The sequence below is a fragment of the Penicillium daleae genome (assembly GCF_028827525.1).
Source record: "Penicillium daleae strain IBT 16125 chromosome Unknown utg000006l_segment0_segment0, whole genome shotgun sequence".
NCBI lineage: Eukaryota > Fungi > Ascomycota > Eurotiomycetes > Eurotiales > Aspergillaceae > Penicillium > Penicillium daleae.
In genome coordinates, this window is record NW_026623154.1 from 4,184,238 (window position 1) to 4,208,960 (window position 24,723).

At 52.6% G+C, this 24,723-nt stretch overlaps 8 protein-coding genes across 8 annotated transcripts; 4 read left to right on the forward strand and 4 right to left on the reverse strand.

Annotated features, from left to right (window-relative positions):
* Positions 1–222: 222 nt before the first annotated feature.
* Positions 223–1,533, reverse strand: N7458_007216 (uncharacterized protein; the record flags this gene model as incomplete). Its single annotated transcript, XM_056910598.1, has 1 exon — positions 223–1,533. One exon carries the CDS (start codon positions 1,531–1,533, stop codon positions 223–225), a length of 1,311 nt encoding a protein of 436 aa, XP_056766302.1.
* Positions 1,534–2,141: 608 nt separating this feature from the next.
* N7458_007217 (DUF2293 domain-containing protein) lies at positions 2,142–3,040 on the reverse strand (the record flags this gene model as incomplete). The annotated part of the gene is made up of 3 exons (XM_056910599.1): positions 2,142–2,588; positions 2,663–2,785; positions 2,846–3,040. 3 exons carry the CDS (start codon positions 3,038–3,040, stop codon positions 2,142–2,144), a joined length of 765 nt encoding a protein of 254 aa, XP_056766303.1.
* Positions 3,041–7,339: 4,299 nt separating this feature from the next.
* Positions 7,340–9,394, forward strand: N7458_007218 (PHD finger domain protein; the record flags this gene model as incomplete). The annotated part of the gene is made up of 1 exon (XM_056910600.1): positions 7,340–9,394. One exon carries the CDS (start codon positions 7,340–7,342, stop codon positions 9,392–9,394), a length of 2,055 nt encoding a protein of 684 aa, XP_056766304.1.
* Positions 9,395–10,105: 711 nt separating this feature from the next.
* On the forward strand, positions 10,106–11,309 carry N7458_007219 (sideroflexin family transporter; the record flags this gene model as incomplete). Its single annotated transcript, XM_056910601.1, has 4 exons — positions 10,106–10,209; positions 10,268–10,401; positions 10,462–10,556; positions 10,620–11,309. 4 exons carry the CDS (start codon positions 10,106–10,108, stop codon positions 11,307–11,309), a joined length of 1,023 nt encoding a protein of 340 aa, XP_056766305.1.
* A 399-nt stretch (positions 11,310–11,708) lies between these two features.
* Positions 11,709–13,298, forward strand: N7458_007220 (amidase; the record flags this gene model as incomplete). The annotated part of the gene is made up of 2 exons (XM_056910602.1): positions 11,709–13,089; positions 13,138–13,298. 2 exons carry the CDS (start codon positions 11,709–11,711, stop codon positions 13,296–13,298), a joined length of 1,542 nt encoding a protein of 513 aa, XP_056766306.1.
* A 1,030-nt stretch (positions 13,299–14,328) lies between these two features.
* Positions 14,329–16,608, reverse strand: N7458_007221 (putative protein kinase (Lkh1); the record flags this gene model as incomplete). Its single annotated transcript, XM_056910603.1, has 6 exons — positions 14,329–14,526; positions 14,592–14,679; positions 14,735–15,194; positions 15,248–15,595; positions 15,655–15,736; positions 15,799–16,608. The coding sequence occupies 6 exons, from the start codon at positions 16,606–16,608 to the stop codon at positions 14,329–14,331; spliced, it is 1,986 nt and encodes a 661-aa protein (XP_056766307.1).
* A 4,068-nt stretch (positions 16,609–20,676) lies between these two features.
* Positions 20,677–22,455, forward strand: N7458_007222 (uncharacterized protein; the record flags this gene model as incomplete). The annotated part of the gene is made up of 4 exons (XM_056910604.1): positions 20,677–21,398; positions 21,462–22,027; positions 22,104–22,309; positions 22,372–22,455. 4 exons carry the CDS (start codon positions 20,677–20,679, stop codon positions 22,453–22,455), a joined length of 1,578 nt encoding a protein of 525 aa, XP_056766308.1.
* Positions 22,456–22,621: 166 nt separating this feature from the next.
* N7458_007223 (uncharacterized protein) lies at positions 22,622–24,405 on the reverse strand (the record flags this gene model as incomplete). The annotated part of the gene is made up of 2 exons (XM_056910605.1): positions 22,622–23,271; positions 23,331–24,405. The coding sequence occupies 2 exons, from the start codon at positions 24,403–24,405 to the stop codon at positions 22,622–22,624; spliced, it is 1,725 nt and encodes a 574-aa protein (XP_056766309.1).
* Positions 24,406–24,723: the final 318 nt, after the last annotated feature.

The window sequence follows — 24,723 nt, forward strand, 5'->3', positions numbered from 1 at the left end:
GGTTGCTGAAATCAATCTGCGTAGAGTAGACCTTGAGCTGGAGAGATTAACGGAATACTGGCATTTACCCAGTGGGCCTGAGCCTGATTGCCTTCATAAAAGCGACGGCAGCCCAGATAGGAAAACCGACGGACATTATCCCATGTATTGAAGTGCATATATGTACAGAAGAAAAGGTTTGTCTAAAATGAATACAACCCGAGACAGAAACCTAAATCCCACTCATCCAAAGAGATACTTCTTCCAGCTCTGCTTCCACGGCTTCCACGTCCCACCAAACCGATGGTTGATGCAGGCATGAGAGCTGCCAAAATCTTCTGATCCGCTATGTCTCTGCCCATTACCCCAAGCATTCACAGGGAGAACACACAGTCCACCCAGCTGAGTGCCCGGTTTAGCCTCGGAGCCTTCGACGCACAATGGTGTCTCGAGTCGGTAGAACGGTGCCCAGGTCACGCGCTCTTGCGGGACGCTTGAATACTCCGGTACGAGGTCGCCCAGGCCTGCATCTGCCTTGAGTGACTGTGAGATTAACGAGTGGTTTGCGGGTAACGTGTCCGATAACACGTCTAGAATGGCATCGGTGAAGACGCCCGGTCCAGTGATTTCAAGGGTAGTGAGTTCATTATATCGCGCCCCGAGAAAGATGTTACTTTCGTCGATGTGGCGCTTGGTATGTGATAGGACTCGGATAATCACTTCTCTCAGTAGTGGACTGAAGCGACGCGGTGCGTACATGGTGTACTGGATGAAGCCGTAGCTGCGGACCCAGTGCCAGTCGTGCATTTTCTGGGGCGAAGCAAATGGTTCGTCAATTTCGATGCCCACGACGAGTGAGATATCGGGGTTGTCGGTTTGGAATACGGAGTTCTGTAGTGATGGGCATTGTTTGATAGATCGAGCGGGGAAAACGTCCGTGTCGGCGTAGTAGCCGCCGAAGTACCATAGCATTAGATAGCGCAGTAGATCCGCGCGGAGGACGTGATGTGGGTATGAATGGTAAAGAGTGGCGAGGCCTGGGATGGAGGCAAGAGTGATCGTTATGAATTCTTCGGCCCATTCGGTGGTCACGAGCTGGTTATTTGCGATAGTCAGCGAGATGCGCGCCGAGTTGCGACATACGCAGAGGACCAGTTCTCGCGATCTTACCTTGTATTTCCATTCGGAATTCTTCTTCTCGAATGTCAGTGAATCGTCACCCCGGATTTCCGCGCTGGGGTCCAGCCCCAGCATGATCTGCCATAATGTATGCGTCTTATCCTCGTCGCCAGTCAGCGATAATTGCTGCCGCTCAATTTCTTGCAGTGCATTCGACAGCTGCTCTTCATACATCCGATCTGGGTTCTTGCGGAATGCGGAGTGGTAGAGGTATCGCGGCCGGTCCTCGGGGAGCGCAAGGCCCACACGGCCATCCAATTCACTTTTCAGCGCTGGCAGACTCCTGACTAGCAAGAACAAGGCTAGCAGGGCGATGAGCACGACGGAGCGCCGCCGGCCAAGCCATCCCCGGACGGGCAGGTATCGCCTCAACATGGTGGACGGGGAGGGGCCATGATGGAGGGAAATATCGAGTCGAGCTGGGCCGAATGCTGACGGAGGAGGGGGAGAGTCGGCGCAACAAGATTCTCCATTCGACTGATTTCGCTTGGACCACGAGGCGAATGGGACCCTTGGATGTTGGGTGGGGGCCGGGATCCACTGCCCAGCGCTGATTGATGCTTAACTGCGGCTGCCCCTGAGCGCGCCAATCCAAATGGGGTTAATGGCGGTGCTTCTCGCCGAGCTGGGATGAACCGAAGATTCACTTCGATAGTAGGTTTGGGTGGGTAGGAGAAGATGAAAAAAACGGGATAATATGCATGGACATAGGCCAAGAGGCCCTGAGCATACCCGACATCGATTAAGCAGGGCCAGAAGCTCGCGGGAAAGCAAACTGAACAGCCTCAGGATGCGGCGAGTCCCATGTGAATGGAAAAAAAGAAAATAGATGAATCAAGCCATGGTCGCTAACTAACATTCATTATCATTCAAGTATCACAATATCATAAAACCATTCTTCACATGCCATATCCCATATCTAAACCAAAACTCCATTGCTATGCAACACCCTCTTACACAACCAACGCACAGAAAATGCCAAATCATCCCAAACGCAATGCCAAGCACTCATCTATCTTTGATCCAGTCCCCTCCCACGCCTTCCGGATCATTTGGACAGTATCCCAGACCTTTCTGCGGGCCATCGTTCGATCCTCACCACTTGCAAGCATAGCCTCGTAAGGGGTGTATTTGTGTCGAACATGAGCCTCGACAGCCAACTGGGCTTTGTGACTGTCCGAGAGAGTACCAGTACGGCCTACTCTTCTAGAGCCTTTGCAGAAGGCATGTTCCATAATGATATCGAGCGTATCCTCTGGCATCAACGGGAATTGGTCTCGTAAGAGCTCTCGTCCTTGGTCGAGGAATTTGGTGTCCCGGGCTCTAGTGGCGGAGGCGCGAGATTTTTCGGTCTCTTTGGACATGGCTAGAACCTCATTGTAGATGTCAGAGGGTACTCGGATCCCGGAAGACCGTTTTCCTGTTTTGTTCTACGGAAGTTGATTAGAATGATACGGTAAGGAATGGAAGATAGATGTCTTAAAAGAGGTATGTTGGTACTCACGTAGACCTTGTACACAACTTGATCAATCTCCTTGGTCATGAGCCGACACTTTCGAGTGATGTAAACATCACCCTTGGGGACAAAAGAATAACCCGCTGGCATGGGCGTACGTTCAAACACATTCTATGCAAGATTAGACAATGATTGTGAACCGCAATCAAGCAGGGAGGAGATGAAACTTACATCTTCTAGTGGATCGTCAGACTCGGATATTCTGGGTTTTGATGCCTGCTTTGCCTTCCGAGGTGCTTGACTCCCATTCGGACCTGGCTGGCCTGCCAGGTTCGAGGACCCACTTTTCAGCTTGCGCACTCTGCCCTGTCGATGGTGCATCACCTTCTTACGGCGGTGAACTTTGCGCGGGGATGGGCGTGACATATTGATTCTGGGTGATAGAGATGAAGGTAGAGCTGGAGATAAAATGAAGGTCGGAGAATTCGTTGAATGGGAAGATAAATGTAAGCCAACAAAGACCTGGACCAGAGAGACGGAGAGAAAGAAAGACGAGGAAGACAAAGAAGAGAGGCCGAAGGGATGGCCCCGCTCAGTTGGGTCTACTGAGATGGGCCACGTTTTGAATGTAGGCAGTCAGGCATTCATTCTGTCTTGAGGATGTTTGAGATGGATGGGAGTGTTGATGCTGGAGGAGTTGATCGATTTGGGAAGGCGCAGAATGTGGCGGGGAGCTGTGGCTGTGGATGAAAGTGTGGCGCACCAGGGGGCTGATCGTGCCTGGCAGCCTGACAGTCAAGGCCAGGCGGTCACTCACTCGGCGCCCTTATGCGTTGCAGGTGACCAGCTACTTATTCTCTCAGCAGCCTTGCGGATTCAATTTCTTTAAATGATGTATTTCCGTAATACGCACAAACAGTATATCGCAAACATGGAGTCGCCTCCAATAGTGTAGTCTGCCAAAGTTCAACACTAGCATGGCCCCTACCTGGAGTTCTACATACTCCACCACGTGCTGCTATGAGTCCGATCAATGTGATGGGCCAATGCTATGTTTCAAGCGAAATCGAGGTGACATTTGTGTGCACGCAATCCTGATGATTTCTCAGATCTACGGTCCAATTACGTGGGACGGGCGGCATACAGAGAGAGAGCTTCCAATGTGGGGATGAGGGGGAAGCACACCAGCCTGGTGCGATGCGGTCGGATCAAGTTGGTCCATACTTTAAAGTAGTGATTATGTACTACTCTGGTCCCTTCTACATACAGTAGTAATTGTACAGCATGTCTGGTGTCCTCCATACTGAAGACTTGAATAGGAAGCTACGTGGGGTCAACGCTGCAGATCAAGCTTCCTCGTGATCCTATTGCCACGTCGAGTGTGTGCCCGCCCTTGCAGCACACGACGCAGGTACAATGCAAAATCCAGGTACAAGTCTCACGCTTGTTTCTCCTCGGCGATCATTGTCTTCAAAGGAGGGAAGACTGCCCCAATTTGTCTCGAAATTGGGAGACACGGCTCGGAGGTCCTACTCAGGTCGGGTTAAAAAGTGTTCCTGGAGGCGGCTCTGATCTATTGGGGAAAAATGTGAATCCGGTTCGTAACTCGGTCGGTAAATGGTGGATAGGATTGTAGGTACGGAGTACAGTACTACTACTCCGTAGGGTGACCGAGATTATGATCAGCCCAGATCTCGCGTGAGATTTAGCGTGGGGAGCTCTAGTGGGTTAGCTTGTTAGCTTGTGGGTTGAATGTGGGCTGGGCTGGACCTTCAAATCGGAAATTGGACAAGGGGACAAGTGGACAAGTGGACGACTGGGGCTGTTGCTTGGGCGCGAGGGGAGTGTCTGCGAGTCCGAGGTCGCTTCCACAAGTACAGTGGCAGTTCAAAAGTCTGAAGCCAGGGACCAAGAAAACAGGCCGTCAAAATATGCCTCGATTTTATGTTCCCGGCATCTGTGTTTCAACTTGTCTTTCAAAGTATAGCTGATGAGATGGGTTTGAACTTTTTCGGGTGTTACAAACTTATGGAACACCACTGTACTCCGTCCTGGAGAAGTACTCCGTACAGTACAAAGTACTTGCTACAGTAGACATACTGGGCCGTGCGAGACGCTCAGCCAGCAGAAATCCGGTTCAGACGAGACCAGGAACAAATAAGGAGCAAGGGGAAGCGACCCGCTGGTAGGAAGGATGAATCAGCGGAAAGTCACCAATTCAAGGTGGTTGCCAAGAAGATGGGCTGGTCGTATATGCCAGGGGCCGTGGATGAACTAACTAGCGGCTGGCGATTGACAAAGCTGAGGGGAGAGATTCACGGGCCTGTTCGGAGGATATGTGTGTAAACTAAACTACGACTCCTCGATAGCAATCATACTCAATACAGTACTCCGTACTCTCCATCTACTCGGTATGGTATGTCGAATGGACAGATCCAAAGATGGGCAGCGGGGCTTCCCCTTTTCGCCTGAGGGGTTAGGGAGAGTCGTGCTCGGATACTGGGATTAATACGTGGTGGAATACGTGGGAAAGTACCTGTCGGCACTACAGGAAGAGACTACTGGCTTCAAGCACCCCTTTCACGGGGGACAATAATAATGAACTTCAGCTGGAGTTACTAGTCTCTAGCTCGTTCAGGCATACGGCCTAATCCTGAGCATCATGGCGAGCTGAACCCCTCCTCCTTTAACAGCCAGACGATAAGTACCAGCTCCCCGTCAGCAATTGCTCCCGAGGGATGTTTCCCAGTACGGAGTCCGGATTACTCCCCGCTAACCAGAATCGACCTGGACAAGAACCACTTCAGGGAACCCCAATTTGCCCAGGCTGGCCCGGTTCCAAGCTGGAGCCTTGAAGCAGGTACAGTATGTACATAGTCAATACTCCGTAGTGGTAACCTAGTCAGGTACTCCAACCTCCGTTGTTAAGCCGTCCAGCCGCTCTTCTCCAGGCTCTTCAATGGTGGTTCCAAGGCGGCTCCACTTTCATCTCGCCAGGGACGGCCGCATGTCGTCATCGGTCAGAATAATGGGCCTGGGGAGTTGAGCCAGTCGAGTTCAGTGTGGTTGAGTATGTACATACTCCCATCGTGACTACTATTGAGTTATCGACACTGCAAAGAGAGAGAAAGACGAACAAAACGGGAGTGACCTCGAGCCTGTTAATCATTAGTTGACTGGTTGTGCCAATGGGCTACCGGCTACTCCGAAGCTCCGGCAGGAGGGAGAGACGACTCGAGTCTTGACCAGGGAAGTCAATGAGCCTAGAGAAACTTAGGAAACGAGGCTCGATCGTGCCCGCCCCAATGGGGTCTGGATCGGCGGGGCCTGAGGAGGATCCTTTGATGGGTTGAGACAGAGAGAGGCCCTTGATAGGCGCCCCTTCCAAGTAGTTTGTTCAGCTGGTGCTGACTTGGTCGGACCGAGGAGGGGGCTCCAAAAGGGAGTTTGCATGCGACCGAGTCGATCTGGAGGAGATGATGATGATGATGATGATGATGATGATGGAAGCTATAATAATAGACTGGAACGTTATAACAAGTGTAAGATTATATGTATTCATCATCGATTGTAGTCCACTGGAACGAGGTTAAATATCGGTATACTTCCGTTGGTACTACTCCATTTTCATTGTATACTCCGCAGAGACTACTAATATGCCCAAGATCGGAGCTCAGTCCCCGGTATTCTTGTATTCTTGACTCCCGTATATAATTATCTCTCGTCTCATTTCTTGATCTAATATCGCCTACCTCAGTACTACTATAGTCTATCGTCATACGGAAAATCGGAAGCTTCGTAGAACTCGTAGTGGATCGGTGGAGGCCAACCAAAGGAAGAAAAAAAAAGGTGGTCCCCACGGAAAAAAAAAGAACGATCTTGGACCAACTGAGAAAAAGAAAAACACCCCTCCGTGCTTTCTTTCTTTCTCTCCTCCCTACAGACCTACAGACCAGACCCATCCCTCGACAATCTCGACCGTCGACCCTTTCCTCATCGGACATTCTTGCTCCCTCCTTTCTCCCTCCCACAACTCTGAGACCAACCCTGCCTGCTCCGGGACAAACCCAAACTTTGTATACAGTCCCTCAACCCGAGCACGGAAGCTACGAAGCCCGACGGCTTACTTCCACTACACCGACGACCTCCTCCTCCTTCCTACAGAGCCGCCTGGCTGCACCAGAACACGAACATCCAATTTCACCCCGATCCGAGCTACAAAGAAGCTACAGTTCAATCCTTGCTCTTTTTTCTTAACTCGTCACTCCACCACCCCCGACAATTCAGACGGCCGCAACTCACCTTCGACCAATGCTGTAACTCCGCAAACCTTCCTTCCCATCTTCTCCCTGCCGAGCATTCCTCTCGTTTCCCCCTTCGGACTCTTCTCCTCCAATCTTCTCTCCATATCTCTTGCCGTTAAGGTTGCCTGGCAGCTCGACCTTCGATGGTTGCCAGGCTCGTGTTGCTGATATGAGTTGGGATCACCCAGTCCACAGGTATGTTGAAGCCCTGTCCTCCTGCTGCTGCCGCTCCCACTACCACCTCGAACCCCCCCTCCCCTCCACTCCTTTCCTCCCTTCCGTGCGGGGTCCCTAGTTCCAAGATACTCTGTGCCTCGTGCCTAGGGGGGGGTTTTATGCTATTCCTCTCTCTGGCTGCAATCTTTGTGTCCTGCATTGCCGTCGTGAGCACCCCCGAAAGATGATGCTAATGTACCCGGCCATGTTCAGCTTCAGCTATCCCAACGGCGAACCTCAGACCCCGACGAGGACTCCCACGACGGCCGCCTTTGACTCGTTTACGACTCCGAAACTCGAGTCCAGTTTCTTTGACCCTCGAGTCACCTGGGATACCGCCGACCCGTATGCTTCTAGTCCTGAGTTCCTCCGCTCTCCGCACAAGCTCGGTATCAATTCCTCGTCCAATGTTTTCAGAGCGGAAACCTCTGCAGATAGTAGAGATGGACGGGGCTCGGAAAATACCGATACGGCTAGGAGGATTCGCCCTTTGAAGCCTATGCCCGCTGTCGGTGAAGACGGTCCGAGGACGGTGGATTCGGCCAAATCTGCGGCATCCATGCAAACCCCGCCGCCAACCAGTGCGTCAAGACGGAAGATCCCCGATTTTGAGTCGATGGGCAGTGTTGGGAGAGGGACCACACCGCGGGTGGGCAATCATTTAGAGACCCCGAGTCGTCTCCTGGGGGTATCCCCTCGACTGTTCGGCAATCTGCAGTCTTCGCCAGATCTGTTCCAACTCGCATCTCTCGATCCTGCGGGGTCTCCCTTCTTCCCACAACAACGGCTGTTTTGGGACCAAGAGCAGGAGCCGTCAGTAAATGGACTGCCGTCCCTAGTCTCGGGTAGAGGCAATGCTCACGTGGAACGATCGCCGACTCATGCCTCTATACACACGAACATCCCACAACTACCCGCCATCGATGGCTCCATGGATCTACCTGAATTCAGCAGCGGTGGATTTGGGATCTCCTCCGCTCCTCCTCCTACCGATGCTGCTCTGTTTCCCGCTCCTTTTTCGACATCCCCGCGTATCCCCGTTGCCAAGGCCGAGGACCCAGCGATGTTTTTGAGCTCCCCTGCCCGACGGTTTGGTGGGCCTCAAATCACGCCGGAAAGGCGGCCTGGGATGAGACAGCCTTATCACCACCAGATAGAAGAATCGAAACGAGATGAACTTCGTCGGGCTCAGGGCTATGAAGGCCAACGTCCGGGATCATTCTCGAGCTTCTCAGGAGACGATGAGGATGATGAGTTCACACCCCGTGGCCGGCCAGGACTGACTCGGAGTGTGACCCATACCGCCATCACGAGCTCTTCCCATCGTCCACTCAGTCGGTCCAGCGGTATTATGGCCACGACGAGTGGAATTCGCAAGAGTCCTTCCAAGGGCCGGTCCTCGCCCGTCAAAACCATGAGACCGGCACCGTTAGGTCGGTCGAATTCCATCGCCACGGGCATGCCCACTCGTTCGCAGTCGGTGGTGTTGAAAATTGGCAAGGATGGTCGAGCCAAGGCCGAAATGCAGTCCCTTGATGAGGGTCCCACGGGGTTGACTGATCCGTTGACGGGCATGGACCTGGATGGTTCTGCCACCGAGAGCGAAGCTGACCCTGCTGAGTACTCTGAATATCCGGTTCTGCCTCGCCCACAGTCCTCCTCATACGGTCTCTTTGACGGCGGTCGGCCATCCTTCTCCCGTAGTGACTCTGGTTCTCGTCCTCCTTCTAAGGGATCCTATGCGTCTACAGTGGGTTCATCCCACTCGGGACGGATGTCTCCTTGGGCTGGCTCCTCGCGAGGGGTCTCTAGTCGATCCACCTATCGGGGCTCTCCCGAGGCGATGAAGCGGACGCCAAGCAAGCGGCATTCATCCCTGCTACATTCGGACGCTACATATACCCGGGGTAGCGTTGCCTCTCAGACATTACCGGGCGAAGAGGATGACAGCGGTGATGCCACTCATGCACTTCGACAGGTACTGAAAGAGCGCGGCCGGGGTGCCAGGCCTTCTACTGGTGGTGGCTACGGGGCTCGTCTTCCACGTGCTGCTACCTTTGCTCATTTACGCTCCTCCCCTCCTCGACTACACAGCGATTTTGATATCCACCCATCTCATCATTCCAACAACTCTCCCACCACCTTGACGGACCCCGACCTGGCGACTCCCAGCACCGACCGCCATAGCAATCCCAGCAACGGCACACGGTGCGTTTGCAATTCGATGGATAATGGCGGCCATCTCATGATTCAATGGTAAGCACTGTCGCCCGCAGGTTCTGTCTGATCAATCATACTCACCCTTTTTCTTCCAGCGAATCCTGTACACACTGGCTCCATACGAAATGTGTCGGTCTGGAACGGTCCAACCTGCCATCATTTTATGTCTGCATTTTCTGTGCCCAAACCCCGTCCCGTGTCCGGTCCGGGTATGCGCCTGGCGGGGGTCCCCCTCCCCGTTGGCGCATAAATCGTTTCGGTTCCGGTAGACTTGCCGGGGGTCCAAGTGTCCTGTCCTGTGAGGATGTGTCTTTTACGACCCGTTTCTTTTGTTAAATCATTCCCCCTAGCGTCGGGTCTTCTTTTTTCTATTATCTCCATGCATCGGGACACTTCCCGCCGTTGTGTCTTTTAATTACTTCCCTTCGTTTTCCTTTCTGCCTTTGATGATACCTCTGTACTCTTTTTGTATGTACTATTGCCATTATACTTTGCCCGGTCCAATAGAACTGCTTCCTTTTGGAGTTGTCCCGCATAGAATCGGAAGCCCGCCCGATGTCCCTGGAAGGCGAATCTCGTGACTCTCCTCTGATTGGGCGTAATCCACTTATCGCCTCACCGCCTTTTATTATCGTGAAAAAAGTAAATTGGGCCTCCCCGCAAAAGTCGAGTCATTTCTTTCTCGCCTCCCCCAGCCTGCACTCTTTCATTCTTTCGTTCTTGAACACTCATTCTTTTACTTCTTCAGGCCATGTCTGCCTCTCTCCCTGGTTCTCGTGACCCCCCTGTCTCTCAATATGATCTGAAGTCCTACTGGGGCCGTGTCCGCCATGCTGCTGACATCTCCGATCCTCGGTAAGCATCCCCGAGGGTACCCTTTGTCTACGCGATCGTATGCTAATTGATCCACCAGGACGCTGCTCGTCTCGCCCGCGGGCCTGGATCAGGCGAAGGCTTTGATTGCTTCGTATAAGCAGAATAAGATTCCCACTATGACCCCGGAATTGTGGAAGGCGAAGAAGGTGGTCGACTCGACGCTGCACCCTGGTATGGATTGGATCAATACATTGGGAATGGAGGTCATTAGCTAATTGGGTTGTGCTGTAGATACCGGTGAACCGGTCATGCTACCCTTCCGCATGTCCGCCTACGTCCTGACGAATTTGGTCGTTACGGCGGGCATGCTCACCCCGGGCCTAGGAGTGAGTGATTCGAGCATTCAAGTTGTAGGCACGCGACAAAAATACTAACCCGATTCCCTCCAGACAACTGGCACCCTCCTCTGGCAAATTGGTAACCAATCCCTCAACGTCGCCATCAACAATGCCAACGCCAACAAATCCACCCCGCTCTCCACCTCCCAAATCGCCAAATCCTACCTCATGGCCGTCTCCGCCTCCTGCTCCGTCGCCCTGGGTCTAAACGCCCTCGTGCCCCGCCTGAAGAGCATCTCCCCAAACACCCGCCTAATTCTCTCTCGCCTCGTCCCCTTCGCCGCCGTCGCCAGCGCCTCCGCGCTAAACGTCTTCCTCATGCGCGGCGAGGAAATTCGCCGCGGCATCGACGTCTACCCCGTCCTCTCGGACAAAGACCGCGCCAAGCGCGAAGCTCTCGGCGACGACGCAGAGCCCCTCCAAAGTCTGGGCAAGAGCAAAAAGGCCGCTACCCTCGCTGTCGGCGAGACTGCTATCTCGCGTGTCCTGAACGCCACCCCCATCATGGTCCTGCCCCCTCTTATCCTGGTGCGTCTCGAGAAGACGGCCTGGCTGCGCGCGAACCCACGCATGACTCTGCCCGTGAATCTGGGATTGGTTCTGACGACTTCGCTGTTTGCGTTGCCGTTGGCGTTGGCGGCGTTCCCGCAGCGTCAGGCTATTAGTGCGGCTTCGTTGGAGGAGGAGTTCCATGGTCGTGGTGGGTATGAGGGGATGGTTGAGTTTAATCGGGGTATGTAAATGGATTTGACTTTGATATTTGTTTGAGTTTTGTTTTTGGCGTTTGACTCTAGCGTGTGCATTTTGTTGCATGTGCATTGAATAGAATTTTTGGGGGTTTTGCATGGTTTGTTTGTCTAGGGATTGTTGTATAGTTGAATATACGCTTTGTATATGTTGGATGCATCCTATCGGTGTAAAGCTCCTCGATACCCCTAGTCAAGGGGACTTTACTATTCGTAAGAAAGAAACCCCCGCATATGCACATTGGACTGAGTTGGAGTAGAGTATCTCGAGTAGCTTACTCCAACACTACCCCAACATCCTCTTATTACAACTATCACCTTCGACTACCCTCCGACTCTCCCACTCAACCTCCCCTCTCTCCAATCGACTCAATTCCCAATACACACCTCCATCATGGACCCAACAAGCACAGAGTTAGACATCCCCTCCCTCACAATCCCAAAATACCACGCAGCCCTCTCCAACGGCACAACAACCTGCACAGCCCTAGTCACCACCTACCTCGCCCGCATAACCCGCTACGATCCAACCCTCAAATCTCTGCTATACATCAACGAAAACGCCCTCGAAATAGCCGCCCAAAAGGACAAACAAACAACCCACTTCCTAAACAATTCCCACCCCCTCCCGCCCTTACACGGCGTCCCTATTATCCTAAAAGATAACTTTACAACCCATGATACACCCACCAGCGCAGGCGTCCAAGCCCTCCACGCCCTCCGCACAACCACAGATAGCGAAGTAGTCTCCCGTCTCCGCCTCGCAGGCTGTATCATCCTCGCCAAGGCGAATCTCCACGAATTCGCCCTCCACGGAACGACCACATCCTCGCTAGGCGGGCAGACGTTGAACCCGTTCGATGCGACCCGGACACCGGGTGGTTCCTCGGGGGGAACTGCGGCTGCGCTGGCGGGCGGATTGGGGCTTGTCGGGTGTGGGAGTGACACGGTTAATTCGTTGAGGTCTCCTGCGTCGGCGTGTGGGATTGTTGGGTTTCGGCCGTCGGTGGGGAGGGTTTGTACAAGCGGTGTTGTGCCTGTTAGTTCGGTGCAGGATGTTGTTGGGCCTATGGGAGGGAGTGTGGAGGATGTGAGGGTTGTTTTTGATGTTATGAAGAGTGGGAGAGAGGAGGGGGAGGAGGAGGGTGAGAAGGGTCTTGGAGAGTTAGAGGGTGGGAATTCGAGGAGAATCCGGATTGGCGTCTTAGATGCGTATTTCGGCCTTGACGATCCTCGGGAGGAACTAACTGATGAACTTGTTCATGAAAATACGATTGTGCAACGGGTCATGCATGAAGCTTTGGCGTCTATCAAGACCAAAGCAGGTGCAGATATCGAATTGGTCCATATCAATCCGTCCACCCATCCGGATTGGCGCTTCGCAACTCTCGCCTCGACGGCTGATACGCAAGTCTACGAGTTCCGCGAACGCCTGGATACATTTCTCCAATCGGAGACTGTTATCTCGCCGTATCACTCGCTGAAGCAGATTGCGGAGAGTGGAGAATATGATCAGAACGCGGTTACAAAGGTATTTACTGCGGCGTTGCAGAACCCGGAGAGATTTTCGTTGGCAAGTCCCGGGTATCAGGCTCGTTTGGAGAGGATTTCTGTGTTGAAGGAGGGTGTGAGGAAGTGTTTTGAGGAGAATGGGATTGATGCGATGGTTTATCCGCATCAGAGGCAGTTGGTTGTGCGGATTGGGAGTTGTGTGCAGCCGAGGAGGAATGGGATTCTGGCGGCTTTGACGGGGAGGCCTGCTATTTGTATTCCTGGTGAGTAGTTTGTAATAGATATCTCCGGTTGGTGCTAACTTTGGATAGCTGGGTTTAGTCCGTCGACTTGTTCTGCAGCTCAGGGTGTCCCTGTTGGGTTGGAGTTGATGGGGAGAGAAGATCGTGATGAGGAATTGTTGGATCTTGCGGAGCGGATTGAAGGGATTCTTCAGAAGAGGGAGGCTCCGAGTATGGAGTGGATCAAATAGTTATCCTGGAGTGGGTGGTAGGGCGGCTGGTGACTATTGAATAACCTAGGATGCTGAAGATGATATCCAAGCTATACTTTGAGATCGCGTTGTACAGCGAGGTGCATTAACATGTACAGAAGCTCGGCACGCATAGAGAGGACTATGTTGGTGTCACTTTACCAAGTTCATCAAGTAAACAGGATGGGATATGAAGTATACATCTACTGGTACGAATATTTACATGAGCTTCTGGAGTTTACGAATGCCTTCCAAGACACATTCCATAGTTTAACAGTCAAAGAATCAATGGAGTCGGGTCAAATAGGACCGGCCAATGCCTATATACATCCCCTTTACTCCAACATGGAAACATGGACGCCTAGAATACCCCCGACCTCATGGTATAAGAATCACAAGCACAATCACAGTCACAGTCACAGCCTAAGAATCCAATCCGCATGGGTACTTGACAGAAACAAAAGGACAAGGACACATGGCGCAGCAGATGCAACGGCGCAGAAGCCTTTAAGATATAAAAAAAAATCACCAGCGCCGAAAGGAATGGTAAGAAGAATAACTAAAATATAAAACCATAAGATATCACGATCGAAACCTCATCGTGTGAGATGTCGACGTCCGGGGAACATGCGAGGAGGGAGATTTGGGGACATGCTGTTGGCCCGGCTAGTGCAGCGCTGGGGTGACATTCTCTGGTGTAGTCATGAATAAGGGATCTCCAAGGGGAGAGGCAGGTCCATGATCATAGACAGCCAGCAGAGAGATCGTAGTCGAGCCACCACAGACAGGCCGGGAAGAAGAGCACAAGGCAGATAATAAGGTAATAAAAAGACACCGGACAAATCATAATCATCATTTTCCCAGTCAATGTTGAACGAAAACACCGATCCATCCCATCCATGTGTTGATAATAATTACCCCTTTGAAAAATAAAGAAGACAGCCGTCTATCCACAAACCTTATTGACGCCAGATACGGGGGAGATGAGAGCTATAGAGACACCCATGAGTGAAATAATGGGTGGCCACTTTTACCTAGCTCCGGCCTGGCGATGAAGGCCCATGCCGATTCGGTATGCTTCGGTACCGTCGTCAATGAGGCTTTCCTTGAACCAGGGGTGCTTCAAGGCTTGTTTGGCAGTGATTCGCTGCTTGGGGTCGTAGATAAAGATCTTCTGGAGAAGGTCCAGGAATGAACGGTTGAAGGGGGTATTAATCGGGATGAACTCCTGTTAAGAAGGAAGGTGAGATTCACTTCCGAGGTGGGTAGAAAAGAGCGTGGCTTGGTACTTACAGTAAGCGCCTTCATAAGACGAACATACTTGCGTGATGCCCGAGTGGTTTCGTTGTTGGGATAGTCCAGCTTATTCCGGTTGAAGTACCTAAAAAAAAACGTGTTAGTGCTTATCGAGAACCTCAAGTCAAGAGATGACTTACTTGGCGGCTGAGTTGTGGCTACCAGCACGGCCTTGTACCACCTGACGAACTAGACGGGAATCAATCCGAGAGCCGATGACTGCTTCCATCATGGCCAGGTGTTCGAGATTGTCGTGAGTCTGGAAAAGAGCATCTCCGGTAAAGAACTCTACCAGGATACACCCGATACTCCATATATCACAGGGGAAACTCCAGCCCAGGTTCAGGATGATCTCTGGTGCCCGATAGTGGCGTGTGGACACAACGGAAGAGTGGTATTCATCATCAAAAGTGGCAGAGCCAAAGTCGATGAGACGAATCTCACTGTCGAGGAGGACCCGTCGCTGGCGCGCATTACGGGGGTTCGCGTGGGAGGAGGAAGGGATGGTACGGTTGTAGGTAAAGGTCTGGTAGGCGCTGCTGACAAGGAGAATGTTTTCAGGTTTGAGATCGGTGTGAATGAGATTTAGGTCGTGGAGGACTGGTAAAAAGGGTCAGGAAAAGGAATCGTTGAGAAGATGTGGTTGCACTCACAGGCCACGCTGGTAAACAGTTGACGCGCAAAGTTCTGGATTTGACTGCTGGGAAAAGGCACAAACCCGTTCCCCTTCAGGAAATCAAACACACTCTGCCCGAGCAAATCGGTCACAATGCAGATGTGGTTCCGGAAGTCAAAACAATCCCGAAGGTGGATGCACTTGTTGCGGTTGGCCTTGTCGTTCGAGGCCAGGGTGGATAGCACGCGTAACTCGATGCGCGACGCATCTCGGTACTTTTGGATGGATCGGATGATCTTGACCGCACAGCGAGCCTTCCGCTGCTTGTCAAATGCTTCCACAACCTTACCAAAAGTGCCCTGACCCAGGAGTTTGATAATGGAGTCTAAGAAGAAGAGTCAGCCGAGTCCCAAGTATCCCCATGCTGTCAACAGGTCTACCTACATCGTTCTGTCAGAGGTGTGTCGGGGGTCACAATATAATGGCCATCATCATCATCGAACTTTTCGTGCCGTCCGCTCGTAAACTGTATAACAGTCCAATTAGTTTCGTTCTCCACTGCAGACTTGAACTCAAGGAAAGACATACATCGCGAATCACAGGCACAGGGACATCCTTGGCCTTGATGATTGGTTTCGAGGGAGGGACGTAGTTGGGAAACGCCTCTGGTGCGTTCTCCAGCTCGCGACGTTTCTGCTCGTCGCGAGTGGATTTCCGCGTGGTCCGCTTGCGCTTTTGGCCCACCGAGGCGTCTTCATAATACACATTGCTGGCGCCCGAACTTCCTTGCGACCCGAGGGAAGTCGGGGCTGTGGTGTGTAAAGAAGTCGTCCGGTCGGTCGACAAGGAGTGTGCAGAAGATTCCTCGCCGTATTGTTGGGGATTGATGGAAAAAGACGGTCGGTCATAGTATCCCAGGTCGTACGCGGTCTCGATTCCTGTACGGCGCCGTTTACCGGCCGGTTGTGCCACTGTAGGCTGCCCGGTGGAGGAAACGACACCATGAGGAGGAGGTGGAGGAGGTGCTGTCGTCTTGGACGCCTCCGGGGCAGGGCTATCATCAATCACAATGACCTCCTTGGGGATGCCATTCTTATAGAACTCTCCCCAGTCCGGTTTCTTTCTCCGACCACCTTGTGATGGGGCCACACTGGAGCCGCTCTGATGCGACGCCATGACCGACGGGGTCGATGTCGTCGGAGCGACTCGCGAGGGTTGGGCGTAGGGAAGAGTGCTGGTCGTTGGCGAAGGAATGGAATAGGCGTAGGGATTGGCGAGGCGAGCCCCTGCGGCGGTCGTCGGGGTCGGGTACGAGGCCGTGGCTTGATATGAGGAATGGGGATAACCGTAGTGCTGGTGAGTAGGATGGGTAGCAGTGGCCGTGGAGGGCGTGGACATTGTGGACGGAGGAGTCCTGTCCGTCACACGAACGGTCCTGGACGTGGAGAGGGAGGAAGTGGAATCACGGCCGATTGTCGGCGGGAAATGCGTCGACTGGGCGAGCACGAAGGGAGGGAAAGTCTCGAGGCCCAGACAGACCTGCCTGGCAGAAGCAGGCCGACTGTTGACAAGACTGGACGACGGGAGACGATTTCGAAAAAGGGATTTCGCTTGGAGAGGGAGGCGAGAAGGAGAAAGGGCTATTTAGGAAGAGGGGAGAAGCGAGACGTGACAATGACGAGGCGGTCGGAGGCCAGTTGGGGATCTAGCGAGGCAGAGGTCCTCGAGGGGGTGATAGCTCAGCTCACGAAGAAGAAGGGGGTTGAAACGAAGAAAGCATTGGTGGAAGAGTCAACATTTGCGAGAAGAAGGGGGTGGCAGTGGGAGTGGAAGAGGAGGAGAAGAGGTCGAACGGCCAAGAAGTGATGATGATGGGGGGGGGATCGAGAGGCGGACGGGGAGAATGGGCAGCCGGAGAGCGTTGCGAGTGGACGCCGATCCAACTTGCGCCTTGATCTCTCTTCTGGTGGATTTGATTTTTATACATGAGATTGAATGAGATTCAAGACTATATAGAACTACTAATGGGCAAAGGCATCTCCTTCGGTGTGCACTTGGTGAGGTTGATGACCCGTCTACGGAGGATCCTCGCGCGGCTTGTTGACTTGCCCGAGGACGAGGACCCGAGAGAGTGCCACCAAGCTAACGAGATGCCAATTGCCCGGAATGAAAATAGATTCACCCGTGCAATCCGACAGTGTCTCTAGGGGGCTTTTGCAATCAAATCCATTCTGATCAAAGTCCGTCGTGTCGGGCGGTCCTGGCCCGGTCTGGTCTGGTTGGCCTGGTGGCCCGCCACCGGCAGCGATGGAGCATCGCGTCCAAGCCCTGGCTTAGCGATCCCCGTCGCGAGAGCCCACATTGGGGCAACAGGAACAGACCAAGTGGAGCGAAGTCGAGAATAGTGACTACCAACTACATCAGAAGAAGAATGCATCTCGTGAAATCGTCCAAAAATGGTGGATAGGGAGTCCAGTTTCAACGAACTTCTCTTCGTCGCAGGACCCCCGGCCGATCACCTGACATGCCAGATGACACAGCGTGGCAGGGAACCTTAGGAAAGGCCAAAACAGAGTGTGAAAAAAGTCAAAAGAGTAAGATCCACGAGAATCATGGGCAAGATGAAAATGATGTGACCAGTCTCCAGAAATGAGACTATCAAGAGACGACAAGAAAGGGCCGGGCCATCATCACGGAGAAGAGAAGAACTCACCGTGTGGTAAGACTCGAGTAAACGAAGGGACCACCCCGACTGACACGGAACATGAAAACATGACGCTCGAAGCCGAGAGAAGACGGTCAAACGCGACTTTCATGCCAGGCAGTCCCTTTGCCACGGAATGTGCATTGTAAAATTTTCTCTTCCTTCAATTCGTTTCCAGTCTCTCCATTATCTGCAAGGGAGTTTGTTGTTCCCCCGGGGTCTCCGCGTTTTGCTTTTTGGGTGGCGACCACGGGAGCATGGTTTCCGAACATTTGGATTCCTCGTGCGGCTTTCTCTGGTTGGATTGTAGATATTAGGATTCTAGAATTGTCCAAATGTCAGCGCCAGGGATTGAGGGACGTCTCCATGCCCATGTGGACCAGTGCAGTTCCGTCTGGTCCTCGATCATCCATAGAAGTGCCAGAATCGCCATCATCGGACTCGGATCTCGCATGGTGAAGCTTCGAGATTCAATCCATCCCGAGTAAAAGGGAGATAAAGCAGATGGTTTCTTGTGGTGCTGTAATATTTGCACTCCAACCTTACTCTTCGAGTGTCCAACTATACCGAGGTAGAGCCGTATCGAACAGTTCAAGAATTCCGTCCATACCGAGATCTACCTCTACATAGGTTCAAAAGCAAGTTCCAGCAATGACCTATCCTACTGCTCATAATTGATTCAATCCGTGCTGTTTCGCTGGTCAAGCTAGGAGATCGGCCCCAGGAGGGTCTCCCGTCGTTGAACATGAATATATATTTTCCAAGTTTCCCCCACACAGATCATGCAGTAGACCTGCCCGGGGTCCTCGAATATATATAGACTCGATCAACGTATGCAACGACCACTCGATGTTGTCATCTTGAGAACAGCCACGATTCCACCTGCAAGCCGTCTGTCTTTATCCACCACTCTCGCTCTGCCCGTGTCCGCACGAGTTCTGCGGGGTAGGGTCTCGGTGTTCCAGCCCAGACCTAGAATCGTCGCCACGCTACGTACCTTATACCCGTACACTGATCCTGATCCAGCTGACGATCGTGCGTCTCGTTTTTTCGCAACCCCACCGAAAAGAGAACCTACATCCACATAGACAGGAGATCCTCGACCTCAAACGCAAGGTTATCGTGCCGGGCTCACTGGACGGTACTAAACCAGTTCAGTTGATGCGTTTATGCGATGTTCCCGGCTTCCGCATCCAGGCTATGTCCCCAGGACTACTCGCGAAACTCGGCGGTGACTGCCAATTGCGCATCTCGCGTGGTCCCCACAGGATCCTCTGACGCCTCGAGGTTCTGTTGGAAGCTATTCCGGCTTCCTGCCGTTGCTAACAACAACAGTAGTGGTGTGTGTACAGTGGCAGTTCAAAAGTCTGAAACTGGAAACCAAGGGAAACAACCATCTCAACCTTCTACGCTTCAACTTGTGGGGGTTGAAAAAAAAAATCCGTTTTGAATGTATTTGGAACGTCTTTCTAGATAGCCCGGGCATTATCATTCATCATCAACTCATTCAAGGTGAGCATAGTCCCGTACGGTGCCGTGTGTATTCCATCTCACGCTCCGCGTAGCATGAAACTGTTCCGACTTCGTATACAGGGCAGATTACAGATCTATTAAAATGCCAGCCCCTGGTCGAAAGATCTACGCCAAACATTCCCCCGCTTGTGGTTCGGCACCATCACATTGAAACTAGTGCTCTCCACAATTTCTTTTTCCAAGGCCCTCCTTCTCGCTAGTCTGATTTTTAACGGGCTGCAGAAGCATCAGACTAAGCTCAGACATGGAGTCGGACGAGTGATCTAGATCTAGTCAGATGAAATAACAAGGTTTAAACTTTATGGGGGGGTTCGACCTGCCTTTCGCACATCCTTCTGACTTTCTATCCTGCATTCTCACCCACGATGGATGTACAATTTGAGGATACTCTTGCGGAAGTAGCAAAAGGCAGCAGCCATTTACCACTCTCAAGAGAGTCTTCCACGGGCATATGGCACATCTGTGACTACTATGTAGCTAGATCTCCCCTTCGAAAAGAGTATTGGCCATCCTCTTTCCACACCCCTGGAAAGAGCCTTGGTTATACCCGAGCACTCTTGTAAGGGCTGAGATAGGGTATCTGGAGTGGACAGTGTCTTCGATCAGTCGACAAGCCGTAGAGACTGGAACATTCGATATATTCTCATTAATAATCATTTAACACATCCTTCAACGGGTCTTTCCACACAATCACGCTGTATGCCCTCGATCTGAGTAGGATCGAAGATCTCTCCCAAGTGGGTAACCAGGATGGCCAAGAAACGGCCCCAGTAGTAGTGGGGCCGGATCACCGCCACGAAGAGTGGATGGAGCGAGTCCAATATAACCAAAGAGAGTTAGCCCCGAGCGAACAGGTTCCTCTTTTGGGTCTAGTCGAGTCCATCGTTTTGGTGGCTGTACGCCTGATCCGGCGATGCTTGGCTTTGCTTGTTCCCCCGAGCCAATCGCGTAGCTCTCCTCATCGGGCTGGTTCTGACATGCTTCCAGCACGAAGGACCAGCCCTGTGGAGACTCTGGAGAGGTAAAAAGATTATCTGCGAGGTATATACAGCTCGCCGAGTTGAGTAATCTGCGCGAGGGGTCAGACGAACTCTCTTCAATGTTATAAAAGGGTCTCCAGAACCTCCCGACTGAGACGCATTCCTCGATCATTACTCAACAATTCAACCCTCCCCCCCCCCTTTAGGACATAATCTTTATTCTTTTATTCGTGCTTTCAGATCACACTCATGGCAGGGGGACTCGGTCGCAAAGCCGTCCAAGGCATTGCTGCAGGCATTGGCCTTGTCTCCGAAGCGCGATCAGCCCACAAGACAAAAAAGCAGAATCAAAATCAACATACACAATCGTGCGAGGAACCAGCCCCCCAAACTGAAAGGGGACTGCCCGAACAATACGAACAGTTCCAACCGCCACCATATGAACTGCCCGTCGAAGCAGAGACCCACCTTGAAAGAGCACCCTCCGGGTCTCTCGAGGAGCAATGGGCTCTGGACGAGATACAAGAAGAGCTTGCACAACCCGCGCAAGGCCAACCAGACACTACCAAGAGCAACGGAGACCAAGAACGCGTCGATGAAGAAGGTCTTGCCCACAGGTTTGCGTCTGCATACCCTGCACCACCGCCTTACTCGGCCATCCAGACTGAAAGTGGAATGTCACGCCCGCAGCTGTCGGCACCAGTCGTGCTGCCACAGCGCCGGCCGAAAAATCGAGACCGCGGCTTCATTCGCGCGTATGCCCCCGCCTTGAACGAGTGCGGGATCGATCAAGATATGTTTATTGATTTCCTCAATACAGCGGAGAAGGCCTGTCAGGCTTCCCCATGGCTGAATGCGATCAACTTGGCGGCGATTGGGACAATGTGGATGCCATCTGTCACGGGCATCGCCGTGTCTATTGCTATTCAGATCACTACTGATATTGCGATTGCGGTGGAGGGTCGTCGGAAGTGAGTATTTTCTCTTAGTTCACCGACTAGTCATAGGACATATCACTGACTACCTTTTGACAGAACGAATACCTTCTTCGACAAGATGAACAAGGAATTCTTCCAACCTCGCGGCCTCTACTGCCTCCTCATGACTTGGAACCCCGAATTGCCTGATGCTCCAGCTACAACGATCGACCTCAACTCGTTCATCTCCAAAGCTGCAAGTGGCGGAAGTTCGGACACGCTAGGCCGCCTCCGTCATAAATTCAAATCATCAGATGGAAAGGCCTATGGTAATATCTTCCCAGAGGTTGCGCCTCTGGTCTTCCCCCAGATTGATCAACTCGCATCCGATCAAGACGCGGAGAAGAAGTTTGCCAAAATGAAAAAGAAAAAGGAGTTTGTCGCTGGGTATATGGATAAGAGGGCCCAGGCGAAATTTGTGAGCTATCCTTTGCAAATTATAACCGGGTTGCACGAGCTAACCATCGTGTCTTCACAGGCCGCCGAACACCCCGACAGTCACTTGACTCAAGGTCCAAAGCCAACGTTTACCTCACGCTATGCCGATCCCAACCACGCCGCAAGCAGCGGCGATCCTCTCGCCCTGATCACTGGCGGCCATCTCACTATGAACAAACTGAGCAGTATGAAAGGCCGAGGCACAGGGGGGGTTAGCAGACCAATATCAAGGACGCGATGATTACGGTTCAAATCCACCAGCACCCCATGGCAGACCCTTTGGACTATTCGATGCCATCAATACCATTCGAGATTTACGCAGTCCCCAGAACGGCGCTCAGCATGCTGGGTATGCTCCCTATGCAGCTGATGCGTCCGGTGGTAGGGGTCTAGACCGGCTTGCTGCGCGTCGGGAAGATAGTGGCAGTATTGGACCTTTAACACCGTTAGCGAAGTTGTTGAAGAAGGTATGAAGACCCGATCTAATGACCTGAGATCCAGTGATTCACTGTACTAATTCTCGTTTCAGAAAGTTTTGTATTTGGCGATTGTGAATATGCCGTCAGAAGAAGAGATGGGACTTGCTCGCGAGGCTTTGGGACAGGTAGCATGAGGATAGGACATTGATTGGAGCGAATACCCTTTAAGACGAGTTACGGGTAGAACGCATTTCTTTCTTTCTTTCTTTTTGCCCAACGTCCAAAACAGTTTAGCATGCCATAATTGTGTCATTCAAGCAGTACGCTGTATAAAGTAAGATTACAAGTGCCTGAGCCAGGTCAAACTCCACGATCCTCCTTTGGGTCCTTCGAGTAGCCCTTTTGAACGTGCTTGCTAGCTCGACCATCGGCCTCCACAGCAAACAAGATATCCCGAACCTGAATGCCTCGCCCCTTCTCCTGATCTTCTCGCCACGTTCCAAGTCGCCGCTTCGGCTGACCGGCTGGTGTCTCGCCCGACCGAGTAGGCTTCTCTGGCCCGGTGGTTGGAGTCGAAGGAGCAGGCCGGGTTGGCGTGGAAAACCCACTGGAAGAACCTCCAGGCTTGAGCCAGGAATACGACTTCTTGGCTCCAAACATCCGACCAGACAGCATCGAATTCGTCGCGAGTCGTGCAGTCTCCACAGATTGCTGGTGCTGATGCGCCTCATTGGCCTTGCTATCCATCAATTTCTTTTGTTCCTTCTTTGTCATCGACTTTTTGCTGTCGAAACTGGGCGCTCGTTCTCCTAATGGAGTAGAAGGAGCGGAGCCAATGATGTCTGCAGAATCGAGTCGAGTGCCCGTGCTTTCGCCGACAATGGCACTAGCACTTCTCTTGGTCCGTTTCGCTGCACGCTTATTTTCTTGGTTGTTTTCTCTCGTGACGAGTCCTCTGTATCTCTCTGCCGCAGGTTTCTTGGCAGCATCTTCGGTATCCGGATTGGGTCCTATAAAGAAAATCAGTAAGAAAGGGAGGTCAAAACGCGGATAGTGGGCTTATGCTAACGTTTTGACGGAGTTACCGTGTTCCCTGCGATTGGACCCAGAGGCTGTGCAATATCGACCCACGCATCTGGAACCACACCATGTGAGTGGGCTCTGCGACTACGTGCGAGGGCAGAAGAGTAGTCAACCACCCCTCTTAGACGTTCCTCACACGAGAGAGAGATGAGGTTCAAGATATCCACTAACGGGGCGCCCTCCTGATTAAGGATGGTCTGGCCTGTTCGCACAATCGACGATCCATCGGGACCAGTAACTTCGATTGGCGCTTGTCGGCCAGGAACGGGATGGAATAGCCCTTCTGAGCAAATGCGTACTCCGAGCTCGAAACCACGCTTCTGAATCTTCTGCTCCACAAGCTTAGCGAAGAGGAACGGCTCCTGAAGGTGATATTGTGCCCTTCGTGCCGCCTCAGAATCTGCACGACTCGGTGGATTGCTGATGGAGGTAGTTTGCGAGGTTAGATCAGTGGAAAATGAGGTCTGCGGAATTGTCGGCTTGGCGTGGGGCAGCTCGCCAAAACTGCTAGAGGCAGATAGTGTTCCCGTTGTAGATGCCTGTGAAGCAAAGGAAGTGTTGATCGGGGGTAGCGGCTGTGGCAGCTGAGCTCTATTGGCCGGCTGCGCCTGCGCATTTGGCCCAGAGAAGCTGCGCGTCAGGAACGCCTCTTCCTCCCGAACATCAATACCTGATGATGCCAGGACATCCGTCAACTCGGCTGCGTCGGTTGTCTTGTCGACAGGACGCGAGGGTGGACCCATCGTTCCTGGGGCGGGCGCTGCACTGGTAGGTGTAGATGGCGCGAAATTCGTAGCCACGCCATTCATCGGTGGTTGTGTCGGAGGAAGTTGCATTGCGCCGAAGTTAGGAGATGAGTAAGGAGACTGTGTTTGTGATGGAGGAAGTGGCGATAACCGTGGCTTCTTCTGGGGAGGAGGTGCCACGGCTCCGTTGACGGGAGAAGTTGCTGAGTGAGGTGAGGGCGAAGAGACTGGAGGAGAGAAGGGATGGGTAGCGAACTGAGGTGGAGGCTGCTGCTGTTGCTGCCCCTGCTGTTGTGGAAGGCGTGTTTGAGCCATGATGAAAAGCTTTTTTGGCGCGAGGATCAGAGGTGAGATGGGAAAGTTTGCTATTACGCAGCCCGAGCGGCTTGACAGCTGGTCCACGCGAGGTTGTTGAAGTGAGCGACTTGCTCGCACCACCAGACGCCACCAGTTCTGACCATCTCACAATACCAGTTAAAACATGAAATCGTCACGGATGATGAGCGGGAGCGATACACGAGACGTGATGGGCAGCGGGGTTGGTGAGGGGAGATGCCGGACGAGTGGATGGGTAAGGGAGCTTCTGGCGTGTCTTGAGGTTTTGCTCCGCGGATTGCGCCCGTCACGTGACAC